Source organism: Priapulus caudatus, unplaced genomic scaffold (genome assembly GCF_000485595.1).
Source record: "Priapulus caudatus unplaced genomic scaffold, Priapulus_caudatus-5.0.1 Scaffold88, whole genome shotgun sequence".
NCBI lineage: Eukaryota > Metazoa > Priapulida > Priapulimorpha > Priapulimorphida > Priapulidae > Priapulus > Priapulus caudatus.
The window spans coordinates 276454-296029 of record NW_014577149.1 but is presented as its reverse complement, the minus strand read 5'-3'; the positions used below and the strand labels follow the sequence as shown (position 1 = coordinate 296029).

The following is a 19576-nucleotide window of genomic DNA, read 5'->3' as shown; positions in this document are numbered from 1 at the left end:
AAGTCTCAATAGTTTTGCATAACACTACCTATCGGCGCGTTGAAATCAGCTTAAAATAATCCATAATAAACAGTAATTAATTATAATGCTTAAGCGTAATTAACGCGCAGTACGTCGCTGTCGCGCAGGAAGTACGCCGATTAGATACCGCGTACAGTGCGCGCTAACTGAGCGCGTCACCATAGAGCCTTAACCCTCCACGTCTACTCGAAAGCCAGAAGGCCTCATGCAAATGCGAAATGCGAGCATGCGAAATGCGAGCATGCGAAATGCCGAATGCGCAAATCGAGATGTGAAATGCCGCAGATGCGAATGTAACTGCGACTTTAATTGTACAGCGAATCAGCACTTAGCTTTCATCATGTTTAACAATGTGGCCCAATGTAAATACGGTTTGAACATTTAGATGCTTGGGTCCTTGAGGCAAATAAGGCGGCGTTCAAGTTGAGTAAACAAACTACGTCATTTTAGGCGGCAATACGCAGTTCTGCGTTGCACACCAGGTTAAATATTATTCATAGACCTGCGGGGGTCATCGCAGCGAAAAACGAGGGCCCTAAGCTAGGCCCAAATTTTGTAAACCAATGGCGCTCAGGCAGGCACGCCACAGCACCGGGAGGACACGCCACGTACACGCCAGGTACACGTACGTACACTCAAGATACACGCACGTACACGCGGGAACACGCCGAGATACACGCACGCTACACGCGGGACACGCACGTCCACGCAGGTTACCCACGCACGTACACGGCCACGTACACGCGGATACACGCACGTCACACGCGGGTACACGCACGTATACACGCGGGTACACGCACGTTACACTTCACGTACACGCGGTCGTACACGCACGTACACGCGGCGTACAGCACGCTACACGCATGCGCTACACGCGGGTACACGGCAGCCGTACACGCACGTACACGCACGTATAGCGCGGTACACGCCGTGTACGTGCGATGTCACGTGCGTGTACCCTGCGCTGTACGTGCGATGTACGGTGCGTTGTACACCCTGCGTGTACGTGCGAATGTACCCGCTGTGCTACGTGCGTGTACCTGCGTGTACCGCGTGCTACGTATGCGTATGTACGTGCGTGTACTGGCGTGTGCGTCATGCGTGTACCCTGCGTGTACGTGCGAGTACCCGCGTGTACTGTGCGTGTACCGCCGTGTTACGTCGCGCTAGTACCGCCGTATGTACGGTGCGCTGTACCCGCGTAGTACGTCGCTGTACACCGCGTGTATCGCTGCGTGGTAACCCGCGTGTACGTGCTGTTACTGTGCGTCGTACCGCGTGATCGTACGGCTTGTACCGCGTGTACGTGCGTGTATCCGCGGTGTACGTTGCGACCAAACCGTGTCGCTTGCGCTGTACCGCTTGTACGCTGCGTTGTATCTCCGTGTACCCGATACCGTGGTACGTGCGTGTATCTGCGTGTAACCCTCTTCTGTTGCGTGCCTAAGCCTGAGCCAGCCATTGTTTACAAAATTTGGCCTAGGAGTGTCTATATTCAGGCCGGTAACGGCGAGATATACGCCCGTACGCAGTTATTTGGCCTAAGTATATTGACTAATCGTGCGTCAATAAACTTCAATATTCACAGAGAGCTATAAGCTAAGACATGTGTCTATTAGGTATCTAGAATTTTAGAAAATTTAATCATCTGTAATTACTTAGTCCGCCGCGCATTATATTTGCTATATTAGACTAATCGTGCGTCATAAACTCAATATTCACAGAGAGTCAAGTATTTATGAATTCAAGCCGGTACGGGAGCAATCATTTTGCTAAATATATTCTACGATACCTATAGACACATGTCTTAGTCCCTATACTCTCTTGCTGAATACTTGATTTATTGACGCGACCGATTAGTCAATATATTAGCCAAATATTAATGCGTACCGCTAATCTTCCCGTACCGGCTGAATATACGACAAACCCAAATTGCCTAGCTTAGCTCGTTTTTCGTGCGATGACCCCCAGCGTCGATGAATAATATTTAAGAAAATCGTGTCAACCAGAAACTAGCGCAAGATGCTCGCCAAAATGACGTTAAGTTTGTTTACCAACATTGAACGCCCCTTATTTGCCTCGGAGGACCAAGCATTGAATGTTAAAACGCGTATTTCAAATTGCGTCACATTGTAAAACATGATGAAGCTAAGCTGCTGATTTCGCGTACATATAAAGTCGCAGTTTACATTTCACATCTCGCATTTTCGCATTTCGCATCTCGCATTCGCATTTCGCATCTCGCATTCGCATTTCGCCATGAGCCTTCTGCGGGCTTCTCGTACACGTCTCCTAAAGCCGCGTTCACACGGAGCGTTCGGTTCCCGCGCGGGTCGAAAACGGTGCTCGCGGAACGCTCCATTAGGCGAGTGCTTACCAACCTTTTGATATCATAATAATAATTGATTAATTATTAATGATTGATAATCCTAACCCTAAACCTACACCTAACCCTAAAAAAAAAAAAAAAAAAAAAAAAAAAAAAAAAAAAAAAAAAAAAAAAAAAAATCCAATAACCCTAACCATAACACCTAACCCTAACCCTAAAACCATAACCCAACCCGTACCCTAACCTAAATGACATTAAACGAACAAACGTAATATATTGCCATGACCAATTATATATATAATATCATATATACTTATATATATATATACTATATATATATATATGTTATTATGACCATTAATGGCATTAAAGTTGGGAACACTCCTAATGGAGTATCACCCCGAAAAGGCTCAGAGACTGACCAGGATCGAAAACGACATGGAGCGTCGTTGAAGAAAGCGTTCACACGACGCTATGCGAGCTGCCTGCTATGCGAGCTGCGAGCTGCGAGCTGAGAAAAAAATACAATGCGTCCAAGCGAACAATCAAGCGAACAATGCGAATTAAACAATCAAACTCTGGCTCTCGACACTGGCGACGGAACCGCCGTACTCATTCTGACCCGGTGTAGCGCGGAATTTCATGATATAGGATGCGTATGCCAGAGTTTGATTGTTTATTCGCATTGTTCGCTTGATTGTTCGCTTGGACGCATGGTATTTTTTTCTCAGCTCGCATAGCAGGCAGCTCGCATAGCATAGAGACATGTGCCGCATGTCCAAGAATTGATCGATCAAAGGTCGTGTGAACTTTCAACACCTTCAACGACGCTCCGTGTCGTTTTTATCAGAATATCAACTATAATCTCTACCTATCAACTCTAAACTCTAACTAATATAAACATTACAACACAGTTTGTGTTCGTCCAAGTGTACACAACTTATCGTAACACAACGACGAGCTGTGATTGGTCGGGTCGGCACGCATGCGTTTCGCTCCGTGTGAACGCGGCTCTAATCATTAATGACGTAACGTGCCATGAATGAGCGTGACGTAAATCATTTATGAGCGAGAGGTGCTCTTATAGGTTTATGAGTGGGAGGAAACGCGATCGTTTATCAATGGCCGCATCGCTCCCTGCCCGAAGATTGTTCTCGCCACTCTAGTTCCTTAAAAGCACTACCATAACTGCTGAGAGAGCATTCGCTGTCGAGTATGTATTACGCCTACTGCTCATTTTGCGGAGGCCATTATCTAAATCCGATTAAGGCCAGTTGGACTGCAGTTTCTGAGGAGACGTTTCAGATTACGATTTACGCGTTAATAACACGCTTGTGCTGAGTGAATGCGCTTCGAATTCCGCGTTGATGCAGTGTACGTATGCAATTGTTTTTCAACACAATGCCCACATTAGCAAAATCCGACGAGTTTTCGAAATCGCGCGTTAAACAGTGAGACACGGCTCGACGTGTCTCGCCGGTTGCTTGCTTGAATGAACTGGGTTGCACGTGCGTAATTTAACTTTTTTCTGCCTTTTTACCAGATTACCGCGGTGCTTGCGCAGCTGCTGGGACGAGACGACGCAGGAGAACTAAACCGTAAGACGAATACAAGTATACACGTAGCGCTGCGCTAATATTCGTATAACCTGGATGTAGGACATCCCCTACATGCAGCAGCGAGTGCGCGCCTGTACGTGCCGCCAGCTTCGCTACTAGGCCTAACACTAAAACATCCTCTGACCCCCCCCCCACACACCCACACCAACACCGCTCAGACACACACACACACACACACACACACACACACACACACACACACACACACACACACACACACACACACACACACACACACACTGAGAGAGAGAAAGAAGCGTGCTAGCCGTAAGGGTTCAACTAGAATGCCTCTACTCGTCGTGGATATACAGTCAACCCTGTGTCAACAGACACCTCTACAGAACGTACAGCCGCCTGTACGGAATGCTTTTGGAGCTTTCCTTGAGTAGCAGTTATACAGGGAAATCACTTCTATAGAACGGACACCTGTGTGTAGAGAACACGTATGAAGGTTCGTTTGAGTAGCAGTTATACAATACAATTACTTCCATAGAACGGCCTTGTATAAAAGACACTTATGGCGGTTCGCTTGAATGGCAGTTATACAGCGAGATCACCTTTAAGGAACGGAATCACAGACTGTTTATAGAAGACACTTTTGCGGATTTTTTGACCCCTGCATGCAGTTTTGATTGCGCTATAATGGTCTAACCATTAGCGTATACTTCCTTCTAGTCATTTCAGAACGCCCAAAACTCATATCTAGGCGTTAACTCACACTAACAGCGTCTGTAAAAGCAGGTCGGTACTTGTTATCTCGGTATAGTCAGGCATCAATGCGTATAACCAGCCGGACATCCACAAACGTGAGGTTTCTCGTCCATGACGTTGCACAACGGTCACACATTTTTCTCGTGTACGTTTGAAGTGATCGTCCGCGCGCTCGAACAAGAACAACGGCCTGGCTCCCACGCACTAGAAAACGTCCTTCTGAGATGACGCGGATGTTGAAATCCGATTTTTTTTTAGTCGAGACCCCTCTTATATTAGAGGCAGCGCAGAATGCGGGCGAGTTCCCAGATCGCATTTTCTTCGCTTCGCTAGTATATTTATTTACGAAATCTGGGGTCCGTTGTCAGAAACAAAATTAATCTCAACATTATTAGTCTTCCCATTAACTTCCACTCGTAAACTGTTGAGAGAATCATCGTAAAGTTACGTGAACGAAAAATCCTAGGAAAATTTCCTCCTAACATTACGAGAGCCCAAACCTTGTCGTAACTTTAATATTAAGATGAAAATAACACGTTTACACTAAGAATTACAATTATAGTGATATTATATTTTATATTAATTAGTAAACTGTGTGTTTTCATAGAAAAAAACGTCAGAAACATTACTTATCCACCGGTGGTAAACCAAAACAAACATATTTACAAATGGCGTTTGTTCTCTCGTATTGAATGTTTTGATTAGTCATGACGCTCGCGTTTTGTGTTCTACTCATGTCTTGCAGTGCAGAAGTATGAGAATAAATTCATGACCGTGTCGATTTTTTATCAAATATTATTTATATGTGGTTAACCATCATAATATGCATAAATTACTGTGATGTACAATAAATGTGTATGAATTTGAATTTTGGGATCGATTCTCAAATCCAATAAGCAGCCTTGTGACATCAAATTATGAAGTTCCGGCTATCGTGAGTTTTCTCATGGCTGCGATGCGTTTTTCTCAACGCTATTCTCGTAACATTAACATTAGTCGTAATCTTAGCTATCTTAGCATTAACATTAGCATTAACTTTACGATGTTTCTGACAACGGGCCCCAGATGATTTATACGCGGCTGCCGCATGGCTACTATGCGCCAAACTCTCTGACGGGTTTCATCCGATTCGAATCGACGAAAAATAGTGCAGTCTGTCGAGTAGCGCCAGTTTTAATCGCTATAAAGTCTCAATAGTTTTTGATAACACTACCTATCGGGTTTAAACGCATTAAAATAATCCCATAATAAACGTAATTAATTTTAATGTAAGCGTAATTAAGCGCAGTCGTCGCTGGCGCAGGAAGTACGGATTAGTACCGCGTCAGTGCGCGGCAACTGAAGCGCGTCACATAGAGCCTAACCCTCCCACGTCTACGAAAGCCCAGAAGGCTCATGCAAAATGCGAAATGCGAGATGCGAAATGCGAGATGCGAAATGCGAAATGCGAAATGCGAGATGCGAAATGCGAGATGCGAAATGCGAAATGCGAAATGCGAGATGCGAAATGCGAAATGCGAGATGCGAAATGTAAACTGCGACTTTATGTACAGCGAATCAGCACTTAGCTTTCATCATGTTTACAATGTGGCCAATGAAATACCGTTTGACATTTAATGCTTGGGTCCTTGAGGCAAATAAGGGGCGTTCAAGTTGGTAAACAAACTACGTCATTTTGGCGCATACGCAGTTTCTGGTTGACACCAGTGTTAAATATTATTCATGACTGGGGGGTATCGCACGAAAAACGAGGGCCTAAGCTAGGCCAAATTTTGTAAACAATGGCTGCTCAGGCCAGGCACGCCACAGCAGGGAGGTACACGCCACGTACACGCGGGGTACACGTACGTACACTCGATACACTGCACGTACAACGCGCGGAACACGCGAGATACACGCACGTACACGCGGGACACGCACGTCCACGAGGTACCCACGCACGTACACGCCACGTACACGCGGATTTCTACCCAACGGGCACCGTTTTAACACCGGCGGGTACACGCACGTACACGCGGGTACACGGCACGTACACTGTACACGTAACGCGGTCTACACGACGTACACGCGGGTACAGCACGTACACGCATGGTACACGCGGGTACACGGCAGCGTACACGCACGTACACGCCGTATAAGCGCGGTACACGCGTGTACGTGCGATGTCACGTGCGTGTACCTGCGTGGTACGTGCTGACGTAGGTGTACCTGTGTCACTGCGTGCTACGTGGATTACCCGCTGTGTACGTGCGTTTACCTGCGTGTACCGCGTGTACGATCTATGTGGCGTGATCGGTGCGATGTGTACCTGCGTGTATCGGTACCGGTGTACTGCGTGTACGCGTGTTACGTCTGCGTAGTACCCCGTTGTACGTGCGGTGTACCCGCGTAGTACGTGCGTATCCCGCGTGATCGTGCGTGGTAACCCGCGTGTACGTGCGGGTACGTGTACTGTGCCCGTCGTACCGCGTGTACCTCCGTACGGCGGTACCGCGTGTACGTGCTGCTGTGAGTCCCGCGGTGTACGTGGTACTTACCGTGTCCTGTGCGCTGTACCGCTTGTACGCTGCGTGTATCTCCGTGATACCCGTACCGTGTACGTGTCGTGTATCTGGCGTGTAACCCTCTCTGTGTGCTCCGTGCCTGCCTGAGCCAGCCATTGTTTATCAAAATTGGCTAGGAGTGTCTATATTTCAGGCCGGTAGGCGAGAATTACGCGTCACGCAGTTATTTGCCTAAGATATTGACTAATCGTGCGTCAATTAAACTCAATATTCACAGAGGAGTTAAGCTAAGAGCACGTGTCTATATAGGTATCTAGAATTTTAGAAAATTTAATCATCTGTAATTCACTAGTCCAGCCGCGCATTATATTTGCATATATTGACTAATCGTGCGTCATAAACTCAATATTCACAGAGAGTGAGTATTATGAATTCAAGCCGGTACGGGAGCATCATTTTGCTCAAATATATTTAGATACCTATAGACACATGTCTTAGCCTATACTCTCTCTGTGAATACTTGATTTTATTACGCGACCGATTAGTCAAATATATCTAGCCAAATATCTACATGCGTACCGTAATCTTCCCGTACCGGCCTGAATATAGACAAACCCAATTGCTAGCTGAGCTCGTTTTCGTGCGATGACCCCCAGCGGTCATGAATAATATTTAAGAATGGTGTCAACACAGAAACTGCGCAATGCGCCAAAATGACGTAGTTTGTTTACCAACTTGAACGCCCTTATTTGCCTCAGAGGACCAAGCATTGAATGTTCAAACGGTATTTCATTGGTCACATTGTAAACATGATGAAAGCTAAGTGCTGATTCGCTGTACATAAAGTCGCAGTTTACATTTTCACATCTCGCATTCGCATTTCGCATCTCGGCATTTCGCATTTCGCATCTCGCATTCGCAATTTCGCATGAGCCTTCGGGGCTTTCAGTACACGCCTCCTAAAGCCGCGTTCACACGGAGCGTTCGTCCCGGCGCGGGTCGAAACGGTGCTCGGCGACGCTCTCATTAGCGAGTGCTTTACCAACTTTTGATATCATTAATAATAATTGATTAATTATTAATGATTGATAATCCTAACCCTAAACCCTACACCCTAACCCTAAAAAAAAAAAAAAAAAAAAAAAAAAAAAAATCCAATAGACCCTACCATAACCCTAACCCTTAACCCTAAACATGAACCCAACCCTAACCCGTACTAAATGACATTAAACAACAAACGTAATATATTGCCATGACCAATTATATATTATATCATATATACTATATATATATATATATATATATATATATATATATGTTATTATGCCATTAATGGGCATTAAGTCGGGAACACTCCTAATGGAGTAATCACCCCGAAAGGCTCAGAGACTGACCAGGATCGAAACGACATGGAGCGTCGTTGAAGAAGCGTTCACACGACGCTATGCGAGCTGCCTGCTATGCGAGCTGCGAGCTGCGAGCTGAGAAAAATACATGCGTCCAAGCGACATTCAAAGCGAACAATGCGAATTAAACAATCAAACTCTTGGCTCTCGACACTGGCGACGGAACCGCCGTACTCATTCTGACCCGGTGTAGCGCGGCATTTCATGATATAGGAATGCGTACATGCCAGAGTTTGATTGTTTATTCGCATTGTTCGCTGAATTGTTCGCTTGGACGCATGGTATTTTTTTCTCAGCTCGCATAGCAGGCCAGCTCGCATAGCATAGAGACATGTGCCGCATGTCAAGAATGATCGATCAAGGTCGTGTGAACTTTCAACACCTTCAACGACCGCTCCGTGTCGTTTTTATCAGAATATCAACTATATCTCTACCTATCAACTCATAAACTCTAACTAATATAAACATTACAACACAGTTTGCTGTTCGTCCAAGTGTACACAACTTATCGTAACACAACGACGGAGCTGTGATTGGTCGGGTCGGCACGCATGCGTTTCGCTCCGTGTGAACGCGGCTCTAATCATTAATGACGTAACGTGCCATGAATGAGCGTGACGTAAATCATTTATGAGCGAGAGGTGCTCTTTATAGGTTATGAGTGGGAGGAAACGCGATCGGTTTATCATGGCGCGCATCCCTCCCTGCCCGAAGATTGTTCTCGCCACTCTAGTTCCTTAAAAGCACTACCATAACTGCTGAGAGAGCATTCGCTGTCGAGTATGTATTACGCCTACTGCTCATTTTGCGAGGCCATTATCTAAATCCGATTAAGGCCAGTTGGACTGCAGTTTCTTGAGGAGAGTGTTCAGATGTACGATTTACGCGTTAATAACACGCTTGTGCTGAGTGAATGCGCTTCGAATTCCGCGCTGATTGCAGTGTACGTATGCAATTGTTTTCAACACAATGCCCACATTAGCAAAATCGCGACGAGTTTTCGAAATCGCGCGTTTTAAACAGTGTGAGACACGGCTCGACGTGTCTCGCCGCGTTGCTTGCTTTGATGAACTGGGTTGCACGTGGCGTAATTTAACTTTTTTCTGCCTTTTTACCAGATTACGCGGTTCTTGCGCAGCTGCTGGGACGAGACGACGCAGGAGAACTAAACCGTAAGACGAATACAAGTATACACGTAGCGCTGCGCCTAATATTCGTATAACCTGGATGTAGACATCCCCTACCTGGCAGCCGCGTAGTGCGCGCCTGTACGTGCCGCCAGCTTCGCTACTAGGCCTAACCCTAAAACAATCCTCTGACCCCCCCCCCCACACACCCCACACCAACACCGCTCAGACACCACAACACACACACCACACACACCAAACACACACACACACAACACAACACACACACACACACACACAGTGACACACACACACACACACACACACACACAATATACACACACACACAACACACACAGACACACACACACACACCACACACACACACACACACACACACACACACACACACACGCACACACACACACACACACATACACACACACACACACACACCACACACACACGCCGCGCGCACGTACGCACGCGTACTAGTGCGAAATAAGATCGTTTTCGCTTGCCGCATAAATTGAATGAGGCCGATTGATGCGTAAGTTGATAAGGACTCGAGTGTCGAGTTACCATGGCAATGACCATGGCTAAAGGTAGTCTTTCAGCCGATGCTTTGCACTCACACCAAAGCAGGCGGCAACAGCGAATCTTCCTTGTTTGTCAACGCTCGAGTTTTCTTCTGACGCGAATATTTGCGAGGCGTGCTCTGCCTCTATCAACGGATCTCTGTTTCAGCGCGAGCGCGGGCGCGTAGAAACGCCGTGCATGTATATAGGATATAATACAATAGGACGTGTAATTTCGCCAGCCCGTCGTCGATGGACTGTCATTAGTCGACGGCTATGATTTGGCAAGGCGTATCGCGAGTGATTGATATCCGGTGTTTTGCTTCAGTCGGTCTCGCGTGCTTGCCGCACTACATGCTGGTGACGCTGAACACGACGCAACCATTCTACGGCAAGATCAGTAGCCTCTACGACTCCACATGCTTCACGCACGGGGTTGGCGAAAGGACAACACAGCTCCTATTACCACTCGACGAGTGTGGCATGTACAATGTAGGCGTTTATATCCATATATATAACTATATATATATATATATATATATATATATATGATGCGCGCGTGGGTTTGTCTTCTCGGAGTACATCAGCTAAAGTGAACAACAATCTGGCGTAGGTAGGCGTTTGTCGAGAGATACGCCCACATGATCCCCGAGGAATAACAGCTCGTATTAGCCATGTTTGTTGCACGTAGTTTCAACAACATGTTTGTTTCATTTGTGCAGTCTAGTCCTATCAGGAATCTACTTGTTTACGGGATGAGGGTCCTCGTATGCCTATACGGATAAAATTCTGAACTTGCTACTACAAGAAGCGTACCCAACGATCGAGACATATAGGGATGTAAAGCCTTTAACCGCACAACAGTAATGAGCAATGACACGATAACCAGAGCCTATAACGCCAAGCCCCAAGTACTGACAAGGGTCTAGTGCTAATAGATAATTAGCCAAGGATATCTCTGTCACCTTGCCACCCTACGCGCAAATATAGCTAATCTACGGGCTTTGCCTCGTTAGTGGGCCAGCATCGCCCTAGCTGTTATTCCACGTTACCACCTTCCTCTTTAGCATGGCACGGTAGAGCCTCTTGTGCATCAGCTGGCACGCTGACGATGTTTCTATTGCCTTATATCTTCTATTCGCAGGAGACGCTGTTCTATCGAAACCAGATACAGGCTCAGCGACGCCCTAATGAGGTGGACGATCTACGTGATCCAGTAAAGACGCTAACGTGCCACTACGCTCTCCCGATTCCTCCCTACATCCCGGCAAAACCGGAGGAAGGGTGAGTGCTCACGTTCCACCCGTATATAGGTTTGTACGTGTGCGTGTGTGTGCGCGCATGTGTGTGTCTGCGCGCTGATGTAGAAACCACATCGGTATCTCAAGACTCGCCTATAGCAACGGTCACCAGGCGCGTATGGGAAAAGTCAACTGCACGCAGAAGCTTTGTTAAAAAAAGAAAAAAAAATGTGTCGCGGTGCGGCTGACACATATCGCCCTATAGTCGACACTGTACGCATTGATGTGTGTCTGTCTGTCGTTTTTCGTACAGAAAGTTTGTGGCACCAGCGGCGATCGTCACGGGAGGGCTAAGCGACCGCGACATTCTCCTGCTCGTATGCATCCTCGCCTTCCTCATCATGCTGACCTGCTGCTGCGGATGCGCCTACTACTGCATGCGCAAGCGAGGCGTCAAGCTCATTCGAGCAAAGCCGAGTCCGCCGACGTCGTACGCCGCCAGCGACATCACGGCCGTCACGTCGGCGGGCAGGATCACGCTGGTCGGCGTCGACGTGCGCTCGAGCCGCCACGAGCTGAGCCGTGAGAGCGCGCTCGGCCGCTATTCGATGTCCGAGCTGGTGTCGACCAGCGGCTACCACCTCTACGAGCCGTCGTCGTCGGAGGGCTACTCGTCCGGCCAGTGGATGGACGACGCGGAGAGCGTCGGAAGTCCGGTGCCGGCTCGCTTCGACGCCGGGCCGCTGTCGCTGCCGCGGCCGGCGGTGTACGCGCGCCAGCCGGTCGTTGACGGCGACACGGACGTGCTCACGAGGGACACGATGACGACGACGACGACGATGCGCAGGAGAGAGGTGATCGAGACACACGAGAATCATGCGTTTGAGGCCGACGACGAGCGCGAGAGCGGATCCGCGTCGCCGCCGTCGCCGCCAGGGGGCTACGCGTCGCCGCCGTCGCTGCCGTCACCGCCGTCACCTCTAGGTGGCTACGATCCGGCGAGCGCCGACACGTACGTCGGCGAGCGGCCGGACGCGTTCGTTAACACGATCGTCGAGCGCACGCAGACGACGACGGTGACGGAGGAGATGACGCAGGAGACGACTAATATCTACCACGAGGAGAAGACGCCGCCGCGGCAGGAGAGGGAGAAGGAGGAGGAAGACGTTGAAGAGGAGGAGGAGCAGGAGGGGCCAGAAGCGGCGCCGTCGCTCAGCGCGTCGATGCGTAATGATGCCGCTCCGACGAGCGTCTTCGTCAAGGCGCCCTCTGGCGACGCAGACGAGGCGAACCAGTCGTGGCACCTTGCGCTCGTCGACATCGAAAGCCAGGTGAGCACGGAGCGGGGAGCGGCCGCTGTGTCGCCACCAGCGGCCGCTGTGGCGCCACCAGCGGCCGCTGTGGCGCCAGCAATGGCAACGCGCATCTCCATCGCTAGCCAGGCGCCGGCAGACGATGCGGTCGCGAGAAGATTCGAATTCGATCCCGGATCACCGCCGTGGGGCAGCGACCTGCGCTCTCCGGATCCGTCGCGTAAGCTGCGACGACAGCAGGAGTTGTGCAACGCCGACATAGCGAACGACCCGACGAAGTATCACTTCACGAAAAGATGGCTGGAGTGGTCCAGTCAAGATGACTTGACGGGCGACGCGAACGCGAACGGCGCTTCCGCTGACAGTCAGAATTACGCGCGGCTTGCTGGCGGTGACGAACGCGACCTCTACCGGGTCTATAAGGGTCAGCGGTCGCTGACTCCGGATACGAACGGCCATGGCGACGAGCCGCGGTCCATCTCTGAGGCGCTGGTTCTTCGCGACGTCGCCGAGCACAGTTCCTGCTGCACGTGCCACGACGCGCGCGCCGCCGACGCCGCCGACGACCCCGACGACGACGAAACCCGGCAGCACGTCTGTGGCGCCCCCGAGCGGCCGCCGCGATTCGCGAAAAACGAGCAGGCGCGAGCATGCTCGACTAGAGGGCAACGCTATCGCAGCCGGTCGTCGTACGCCGGCTCGATGCGCAGCAGCGACCCGGGAGGACGCGAGGACGACGAGATGCGCTCCCTGCCGGAGATCCACGTCACCGACACGCTCGCTTATTACCCGGAGCCGGACTATGACATCTAGCCGATGAGTATCGTCGCCCAGTGGCTATAACATCTCCAGCTATCACATCCCAAGCTGTCGGAGAAAAATAGAGATAATCAATGCGTCAACCTTTAGTAAAGATTTAATGACCACTTTGGCCCCGTAGTCAAGCAAGGAACAGAACGCTCGCCTCAACCTTTGACGTGTGGGGTCACGGTGTGGTTTTTTGGCGGGGTGAGAGTATGTTTTTTCCGTCCGTCGCGCTATACGGAAAAAAATCGGAGTCGTGCGGTATTACATTGAGTACATCAGGTGTGAATTAAACTCTATTTTTATTCACTCTTGGTTATATACATGCAACCAGAAGTAGATAATAGAGAGTCTCTTTATTCATTATGCATTCATTAGGATTTACTCCTGATGCAACACTGCATGAGTCTCGCTTTTCGGTGATTTCGAGCGTTTTTTCCGGAGATTGTTGTGCATTGTTGTCAGTTATCATGTTTTCCTTTCGTGTAATTAATTATTTATTGACTCGAAAAAGCGACGGAGTGTATAGACATTTTTTGCGGAGTATTAGTTAGGCTCATAGGGTCTATGTCCCCCAGGGTACGTTCCGGCAGTACCCCGGGGGACATAGACCCTCTCAGCATTAGTTAGCTAGGTACGTGCTACTTGATTAAACTCGTCTGTATAGCTTTTTTTTAAAGTTCTCCGAAAAAATGCTGTTGAATGATAAGAATTGCGATAACAGAAACCCAAATACTCTATATCAACACTTCGGATTTGTAAACAAATATGACGTGAATAGCACAAATCGAAAACACTCACACTTTCTCTCCCGAACTCTCATTCTTTCCGTCTCGCTATCCTTGCTCCATCTCTTTCTCTCTGCTCTCTCTCTCTCCCGCTCTCTCTCTCTCTGCCTCTCTCCTTCTCTCTCTCTTTCTCTCTCTCTCTCTCTCTCTCTCTCTCTCTCTCTCTCTCTCTCTTTCTCTCTTTCTCTCTCTTTCTCTCTCTCTCTCTCTTTAACGTACGTATAAATAACCCCATCATTACAAACCACACGCTTTCCCACGTAAAACGCTTGTTGAGAAAAAACGCGTTGCTTTCTATTTTATTGTTTCGATATGCTTGCAAGTGATAAATATTTTGCCCGCAGACTGCGCCATACAGTAGCGTTTATCCATTTATTACTTTATTGACCTAATTGCAATAAAACTGTGTATACGTCGCAATGAAATTGGTTTACAAATTATAATAGTTAAGTTTTGATGGAATGCAAAATGAATATCTAATATTTTTATATATGTCATATTTGTAAATTAATATTGCATTATTTGTATTGTATAAAACGCAGGTACTAACCGCACTGAGTGTATCATCAAACTTGTACCGGATAAATATCTGTATATCTGTAATATAGTAGTGAAGATTTGTTTAATTGATGCGCACTGATCACTAATGGTAAACAAATCCAAATGTATGGAGTCGTGAGTGTTTATTTACCTCGAACCGGACGGCAAAATATAAATACAAATGCAGCAATTTATAACAAGAAAACAAAATCATGTAACTGTATTTTCATAATTATATTTTGTAAAAGAATGATATCGCAAAGGCGGCGAGATCCAGTTACAAAAGACACGATAGATTAACTTGTTACTGTACGTGTCATCAAAGCTGGTGTTGCTCATCTGTCAGTTTTTGTTATCTATAGATAGTACGATAATTTACTATAATTACTGATAATTAATAAACACTATATTGTGATATCTACTCGTTCTCTGTTGGCGATAAGTTAACAATAATAAAGTGATAATTTTTGGCATACTCTTGCGCAATAATTAGAAGTAGGTTTATAAGGGATAATAATATAGTAATCGCTCATCATTTTACTCCTAATGCGAGCGTCTATATCTATGAGTTTCACATCGATTCCACAATTATATCCACAGCCGGTAAACAATATTCATTTTTAATTTATCATTATAACCTAAATTAGCATGGTCGTCATTACCCCGTGCTGTCCGTGCCAACATATATCCTTATATGACTACCGCAGGTTATTTACATGTGCCTCTAGCTATTAATAGCTGTCGTGTCATTCGGGGTATTATTTGGTGTAATATACGTGCCCATAATTCCCAGGTAGTACCCATACATCGCAGCAATTCCGTTTAATGCAATATCGCGTTCAACTTGGAAGATGTGCCAATCCCGCTGCTTATTATACACTATAAATAAAAGTTAACGCAATTATTGAGTCTGTCGCAGCATTGCTGATTATGGATGCACCGTATCGAGTTCTCTGGCCCGCCCAGTTTCCTGACAAGTTCCCTCGTAGTCGGGCTGCAGATTGAAGTTTCCTTCTGTCGCGATGCACATGATTTCGTCAGCATCAATCCTCTGGCCGACGGCTTGCACAAAGACGTCTACGTCTGCAATGCCAAGCAAGATTATAGGTAATGAATACATGTGCTAGCGAGCCAATTATACGTAAAACCGTTCAACGATATAGTGATAAAAATAGCTGTCATAAATTAATAAATAAATCACGCAACCAATCAAATAAATAAATAAATAAACCAAAAAATCAATTAAATCAATCAATAAACCAACTAATCAATTAATTAATCAATCGGTTGGTCGGTCGGTTTGGTGGTTTATGCGCACGTACGTGCGCGTGCGTGCGTTCGTGCGTCCGTGTGGCGAAGGTGGGATTAAGCCCGATATGATATTGCAAAAAATGTTGCGAAAATTACTTCATGTATAGTACTCACTCAGATCTGCCTTTAGGTTTCCGGCTACAAGGCAGGTTTCTTTGGTTCCCGGACAGTTGGAGCGTCCGTCAGTAATCAACACGACCGCACGAGTCGCATCGGGCCGCGAATTCGAAGATTCGTCGATAAACCTGTCGTACGCCTCTGCGAGCGCAAGATTTGTGCAGGTGGCGCAGTTGTCGTTCTGATCGCGGCAGAGATCACTGTCTGCAAGATAGATGCCATGTGTCCACAATATTATACCCGGCAGTAAAGTGCGCTGTACGTGCGAGTCGACGTGTGAAATAAAGTATACCATTAGCTATCTGAATACGTGCGATGCTTTTGTTTGTGCGTGACTTGCATAAGTTTACCGTCGTGGATCCATCCAGTGATCAGTACCCTCAGCGTCAAAATATTTGTCACGAAAATAGTATCGACGTAATGATTAGTCATCGATTACGAATTTTTAAATTATACGCATATCATGCTTGTAATTATATTTCAAACACTATATGGAAACATAGCTACTTTCTCCGTAATATTCAGGTTTAGCAACAGATGTATATATAATATGAGGGTACTTTAAACACTTGAATTCGTTATACCCACACTCGCACCGTTGTATCCGTTAGTAAGATAGATCCATGCATGTGTATACTTACGATATCGATAGGCAATGTCGTCTATGGCGTAATTGACTTCTTCGACCGAGCGATAGGCTGTGAAGTTTCCGTGCAATATTACCTCTCGTCCGTACGACAAGATCATAACTCTTGCCTGGATGGTAAGGTCGTCTTGGAAGAGTTGCACCCACTCCTGCGAGCCAATAATGTATGCGTGTTGACACGTGACGTGAATAGGAGAGGGAACACTCTTTTCACGTGAACTATAATATATTGGCACTAAAATTATGTATGGTGAAATAAAACAATACACGCAACTTAGAGGAAGTCTTAGAAGACAGATGATTACATGCAATATTTACTTTTTAGGCAGCTAGGGTTTCGTTGGACCTACCTTCAATGCGCACTTTGCTTGCTCAAACGAAGGTTGGCCGACGCTCAGACTACGGTCGACGATTAGAATGATATCGACATCCTCGTTAGCGTTCGGGTTGGCGTCGATGGAGAAGTCATCGGTCTGCGCATGGACATTCTGAACCACGCTAGCCTTGAAGTTTCGGATTTTGTTAATCCTATCCCGTGCTGAACATATGGAATATATATATATAATGGTTACGTGGTGTGTGTGTGTGTGTGCGTGTGTGTGTGTGTGTGTGTGTGTGTGTGTGTGTGTGTGTGTGTGTGTTGTGTACGTGTGTGTGTGTGTGTGTGTGTGTGTGTGTGTGTTGTGTGTGTTGTGGGTGTTGGGTGTGCTGTGTGTGTGTGTGTGTGTGTGTGTCGTGTGTGGTGTGTGTGGTGTGTGTGTGTGTGTGTGTGCGTGGTGTGTGTCGTGTGTGTACGTGTGTGTGTGTGTGGCGTGCGTGGTGGTGGCGTGTGTGGTGTGTGTGTGTGTGTGTGTGTGTGTGTGTGTGTGTTGTTGTGTGTGTGTGTGTGTGTTGTGTGTGTGTGTGTGTGTGTACCTGGTCATTGGGTTTCCGACCATTATCGTTACTAAAACGTTTTACGGTTAATTGCGTTACAGTTTTTAAACATATGTAGGAAATATATTCAAAAAACATGAGACATGGTTAATAAATACACACGGAATAACTGATCACTGCCGAGCTGTAATGTTGGTACCGATTGATTCTACTGTATCAGGACCAATGGCAATAGCAGAACAGGAAACGCGTGTCGAATAATGTGCCTACCAGCAGTGTCCTCACAGGTCTTTCCCGCCACATTTTCCGGGCATGCGCACTCGTAGCCAACACCATCTTCCGAGCACGAGCCGCCATTGTGGCAGGGTTCATCTGCGCATGTATCCGCTGGTGCATCTTGAGCTATAGTAGGCCCTAAATGCGTGAATTATGTAGTTTTGTTATAGAAGAAGCTGCATGTTGGTGTACAAGTCGCCGAAGAGTATATCGGGTTCGCTTATTCTACCCCGATGACAATCTGTCCACTATGCAGAAAATAAAAATTGATAAATTGCGTCGAAAAACTAGGAATTTTAAGGTTCTTACCGTTTCCAGCCAGGCGATCGAAAAACGATGCTTGCTGACTTGGCTGCACAATGAATGCCAATAGGGCGACGGTGATGCACAGTTTTACTTGCATGGCCGCGATTTACTGTCTGGAAACAAAACGACAGGAATATAAGGTCATGTATAGGTTCACAAAATCTCGTTTCTATTTGGCTGGCAGGTGACGGAAAGCAAGCTGCCTTCGGATCCGATTCAAGGTTGTCTTTGCACAATATTTGCATTTTATGCAAGTGTTTGCATTTTAAAACCTTGAGGCGACCGTGGCTGGCGCAATAAACCAAGTACATAAGGTCTATGCATATAAATTATGTGTAATATCTGCGCGTTATAATATACGCGATGTTTAGCCTGAATAAAGTATTACACGTAATAAGTCGTTCTCGGCGCGTAAGGGTAAATACGAGGGCGACGAATGTTGATCGTAAACGATAAGCATGTAATAAATTCGATTCACGTATATATGCTGCAAGGATATGGAGAATTGGCAGCGTTTCATCATTGCGATAACAGCAGGATCCCGCAGCTCTCAGCTAGCTTAGTTACGTTTTAGCGTATAGTCTTAGCGCTAGTTTGATATAGCTTGCCTAGTTATGCTGTAGTTAGGCTTGTTTAGATATGCGTTAGTTGGTTGCGATGGTTTATGTGCTCTTGTTTATGCATAATCAATATGTGCAATATGTAAGTGTGTGGACGGCATGAGCTAAATGGAACAGGTAACGTCATACCGGCTGGTTTAATGAAAAGCGAACGAGAAGCAAATTACGAGGAAAGTTGCGCCAGTCTCGAATTGGTTGACTGGAAAACGTACGTACGAAAGATGCGACTGGATCAGCAGAAAAATGAATTCTGATGATACGAAGAACATATATACTGCATTGTTGCTTCCCAGATATGCGCCTGTGTGATTGCGTGTGCATGTGCGTGCGTGTGCGTGCGCGTGTGTTTGTGTAAGTATGTGTGCGCGCGCGCGCGCGCGCGCGTGTGTGTGTGTGTGTATGTGTGCGCGCGCGCGCGCGCGCGCGTGTGTGTGTGTGTGTGT

At 47.0% G+C, this 19576-nt stretch overlaps 2 protein-coding genes across 2 annotated transcripts in view; one reads left to right on the top strand and one right to left on the bottom strand.

Annotated features, from left to right (window-relative positions):
• Positions 1-14524, top strand: part of LOC106804821 — a 34012-nt gene extending 19488 nt beyond the window's left edge. Inside the window, exons 3-6 of the mRNA XM_014806170.1 lie at positions 3894-3948; positions 10624-10787; positions 11440-11579; positions 11850-14524. Coding sequence (XP_014661656.1) covers positions 3894-3948; positions 10624-10787; positions 11440-11579; positions 11850-13662 — 2172 coding nt within the window. The 3' untranslated portion in view covers positions 13663-14524. The remainder of the gene's footprint in view (positions 1-3893; positions 3949-10623; positions 10788-11439; positions 11580-11849) is intronic.
• A 660-nt stretch (positions 14525-15184) lies between these two features.
• Positions 15185-19576, bottom strand: part of LOC106804816 — a 4767-nt gene continuing 375 nt past the window's right edge. The window contains exons 2-7 of the mRNA XM_014806161.1: positions 18517-18626; positions 18202-18345; positions 17406-17593; positions 17051-17204; positions 16407-16613; positions 15185-16064 (exon numbers count right to left, since the gene is read on the bottom strand). Of these exons, the coding sequence (XP_014661647.1) occupies positions 15910-16064; positions 16407-16613; positions 17051-17204; positions 17406-17593; positions 18202-18345; positions 18517-18610 (942 nt within the window). The 5' untranslated portion in view covers positions 18611-18626 and the 3' untranslated portion in view covers positions 15185-15909. The remainder of the gene's footprint in view (positions 16065-16406; positions 16614-17050; positions 17205-17405; positions 17594-18201; positions 18346-18516; positions 18627-19576) is intronic.